A 4,483-nucleotide genomic window follows, 5' to 3' on the forward strand; every position below is an offset into this window, starting at 1 on the left:
TCGCATCATAAAATATAGTCACGGCTTATATCGATCGTTCTCTCTTTCACCCGTGAATTTTGAAAACCACAGAGAATGGAATTAAGAGCAGATTAGAGAGAATGTAAAAACACAGGGGCGACTACAATAAATATAATCACGACGCCGATATGGCAGCGTTGCGAATCCACTTGCTCCTCATGACGCCTACGTGTGCGGCACCGTATGGAAGGGGTTAATAACTATCCTCTTATATCATAGTCTAGTGGTCACTGTGGTCGAGGCGGATATTAACAATTAACGCTTCAAAATCATATTTCTGCTCTTGGTTCTTCCACACTCGATCAAGCTTCCTCTCAAAATCCACCACTGACTTAGCATTCACCACATCCTCGGGCAGCTTGTTCCAATTATTTACCACTCTATTACTAAATGTATATTTCCTTATGTTTAACCTTGTTCTTTGTACGAAGATCCCTTTATTATGTCCTCTTGTCACTAACTCAGTCTGCCTCACAAATAATCCTTCACTCACACCTTCATCATACACTCCAGTTATTATTTTAAACGTCTCAATCACATTGCCTCTAGATCTTCGGTACGTAAGAGTTGGTAAACCCAGCTTCTTTAGTCTCTCTGAATATGTAAGAGTCCTCAAGCCTGGTACCATCTTTGTTGCTCTCCTCTGTACTGCCTCAACTGCAGCTATGTCCCTCTCTTTGTATGGGCAACACACTTGGTTTGCATACTCCGAGTGTGGCCAAACTAAACTCACAAACAAGTTCTTAAACATACTCTCATCCATAGTAGTGAATGTTCTTCTAATCAGACCAACCATCCTATTTGCTACATTGATCTTCTCTGCCAAATGTCTACTGAAATTTAATTCATCATCCACAACAACACCCAAATTTTTTTTCCACCCTCACTGCATTTAGTTCTTCTTCCATTATGTGTTGAAAGTTCTCTATTCCTGTCCTCCCTACTCACATTATTTTACATTTCTTTGGATGAAACCTCAACAGCCACTTTTCCGACCAGTTCTTCATTCTTTGTAGATCTTCCTGTAGCTTCCCGCAGTCCTCTCTCCCTTTGATTTCACTGTATATCTTTGTATCATCTGCATATAGAAATATCTGACTGTTTAATATAGTGTCTGGCATGTCATTAATATATATAACAAACATCAACGGCACGAGTACTAAACCCTGAGGCACCCCACTAATCACATCTTTCCATTGAGACACTTCACCATTCACTATCACTCTTTGTTTTTTATCTTTTAGAAACTCCTCAATCCACTTCAAGGCCCTTGATGTTACAACTGCTGACCTTTTCTATCAATCTCCGGTGCGGCACCTTATTAAAAGCCTTCATAAAATCGCAGTGGGCTACATCAAATCCTCCTCCCATATCCAATATCTTTGTCCATTCTTCTATTACTGTGATCAGCTGAAGCACCGTAGAGCGTCCATTCACAAATTCGTTCTGCCTTCCACTTATTAGTTTATACTTGTACAAATGATCTAACACCTTTCCATGTATTATTGATTCCATCAGCTTACAGATAACACAGGTCAAACATACTGGTCTATAATTTTCTGGTTCACTTCTATCTCCTTTTTTTTAAATATTGCTGTAATATTAGCTATTTTCCAATCCACTGGTATCTTACTGGTCTGTAGTGACGAGTAAAATATAAGCTTAAGTGGGCAGATGATCTGTGCTTTTACTTCTTTCAGAATTCTAGGATGTAATCCGTCTGGGCCGGGTGATTTGTCTCTCTGTAGTTTGTCAATTACCTTACCTATTTCCTCGTCTGTGAATTCGAATGGTGGCATTTCTGGTACATCGTTAGCAGCGAGAGTAGGTATCTCCCCCTCTGGTTCTTGTGTGAACACAGCTGAAAAACTCTCCCAAAATATTCGCTTTCTCTTTGTCATTTTTAGTTCTCAATGTTTTCTCTGCATTCATATACAGTTCCCTGACACTTACTGACGATTTTGTCTTGGATTGTATATATTTCCAGAATGCTTTAGGGTTCTCTTTCACATTCTCTGCTATCGATTTCTCCACTCTTTTTACTGCTCTCCTTGTTTCCCATCTCACTTTGTTGTTAGTTTGTCTGTAGCCTTCTTGTACAAAGCTATACTCACTTATATTATCCTCTCTATCTTCCTTCATTTTCTTTAATCTAGCCCATAACCTCTGCTTTTTCTTTATCAATCTCCACAACTTAGTGTTCATTGGCAGATTCTGATTAGTCCTTTTCCTTGTACTGCTCTTGAATTGTCTTTTTGGAACACACTCTTCAATTTAAATCTTTCCCACATTTCCTCCGTGTCTGCATTAATAAAAAAATCTGTCCAGTCCATAGCCAACAATTCTTTTAATTTGACAAAGTTAGCCTTTTCGTACATGTATACAAGTTTCCTACACTTTTTTCCCTGTGGTTCTAGATTGCACTTGAAATATACACACCCATGGTCACTTTTTCCCAGTGGGTCCTTTACCTCCATTTTTTTCCATTATAACATCATCATCAGTGAGAATTATATCTAAAATATTTCCACTATCTGTACCCATGCATCTTGTTATTTTTTTACGTGTTGAATGAAATAACAATCTCTCACTTTTTCAATAAAATTATGGCTTAACATATCCTCACCCTGTAAAACTGTCAAATCATCCCAGTCAATGTTCGGTACATTAAAGTCACCAACCACCACCTTGTGTCTTACATTAACTTCACTTGTTTCCTGCAACAGATCCAGAAGATTATTATTATTTTCAACATCACTATTTAGACTCCTATATATGGTCCCAAACAACACATCTTCACACCTTCCTCTAATTCTAATAGCAATATATTCATGCACTCTGTTCTCAGAAACAACACCCTCATGCTGGATGTCCTCTTTAACATACAGTAACAGACCTCTGCCCACTCCCTGCTTCAAGTTTTCCCCATAAATTTCATAACCCTGAATAATCTACTCTATTATATCCCTTTCGTATCTGTAGTTTTTTTGTTTTACTTCCTGTATTGCAATGATTTGTGGAGGTTCTTTGTCTTCATTAATCTTAGCCTTCAATTCATTCAATTTGTCCATACAAAAAACATCCACATTACTGAACATAACTTTAAGTTCCTTCACACCACTATTTTGAGCACAATTGATTTTCTTGGTGCAGTTCTTTTGTCTAATATTCTTAAGCCTTTCTGTTTTATTCATACTTATTGCCCTTTTCCCTATTGTATTGTGTGACCAGTGTTCCTCGTCATAGGGGTTTCTTTCTTCCTCAACTTCAATAGGTATCTGTTCCACGGCCTCCCTCTGATTTCATAGAAGTTTCCCTGGTCCTTCTCCTCTGAATTTTTCTTTTCTGCTTCTTCTTTAAGGTCCTTGTCTCTATTTCTCTCCTCCTTAGTCATATCATGGGTTACCCCTACTTTCTTGAATATGTCTGAGTAGCTTGATTTAGAATCTTTTAGCCTATACAGATTCCTCATAATTCTTTCCTTAATATTTCCTTTCAGAGTCACCAAGATAGGTCTTGCTTTGCCTTCATCTGATCCTTCATACTGGGTGGGTGTAAAATGCTGATGAATTTGCTGATCTCAAACACTATTTTCATTAAATTATCATTTCTTTATTTTTTGGTATTTTAAAATGAAATTTAAGTATTATATTCCTTAAAACCTTACCTTTCCAATGGTATCAAACGTTTTGAAAAAGTCCCATGTTGAGGTGGGTGTTTTTGATGAAATATACGAGGCCGTTTTTGCGCATTTTAAACGGCCATTTTGGATTTTGCTGATCTTTTTTCCCAAAGTATTTTTTAATATCATCTCTTTAGTTTTTGAGATTTTGTTGTGAAATTTTAGCACATTATTCTTTATAACCTTATCTTTCCAAAGGTATCAAACGTTTTTAAATAATCCCACATTTAAATCGTTATTTTTTATCAAATATACAAAGCCGTTTTTAGCACACTTAAAAAGGCCACTTTGAATTTTGCTGATCTTCTTTCCCAAAGTATTTCTAATACCATCTCTTTAGTTTTTGAGATTTTTTTTTTTTGTGAAATTTCAGTATATTATTGGGAGGTGAGCCAGCTGTTGTTTGCGGACGACACTGCGCTTGTGGCAGGGTCAGAGGAGGGATTGAGGAAGCTGGTGGCAGAGTTTGGGAGAGTATGTGATAGAAGAAAGCTAAAGATAAATGTGGGTAAAAGTAAGGTGATGAGATGTACAAGGGGTGAAAGTGGCAGTAGACTGGAAGTGAACATTAAGGGAGAGCGACTGGAGGAAGTGGATAGTTTTAGATACTTGGGTGCAAGTGTAGCAGGAAAAGGTGGAGTGAAGGTGGAGGTAGAATGTAGATTGAGAGAAGCGAGTAAATGCCTTGGTGGTTTTAAGAGTGTAATGAGGAATAGACATTTGGGAATGGATGCGAAGAGGAGACTGTATGAAGGAGTGATTGTGCCAACAGCACTGTAT

The 4,483-nt window shown here is 37.6% G+C and overlaps 1 protein-coding gene across 1 annotated transcript; it reads right to left on the reverse strand.

Moving 5' to 3' along the window:
* Positions 1–241: 241 nt before the first annotated feature.
* On the reverse strand, positions 242–784 carry LOC143024039 (uncharacterized). The gene has a single exon (XM_076182752.1). It carries the CDS (start codon positions 782–784, stop codon positions 242–244), a length of 543 nt encoding a protein of 180 aa, XP_076038867.1.
* Positions 785–4,483: the final 3,699 nt, after the last annotated feature.

The sequence above is a fragment of the Oratosquilla oratoria genome, unplaced genomic scaffold (genome assembly GCF_046742065.1).
Source record: "Oratosquilla oratoria isolate Oo_2021 unplaced genomic scaffold, ASM4674206v1 SCAFFOLD84, whole genome shotgun sequence".
In the NCBI taxonomy this organism is placed as follows: Eukaryota; Metazoa; Arthropoda; class Malacostraca; order Stomatopoda; family Squillidae; genus Oratosquilla; species Oratosquilla oratoria.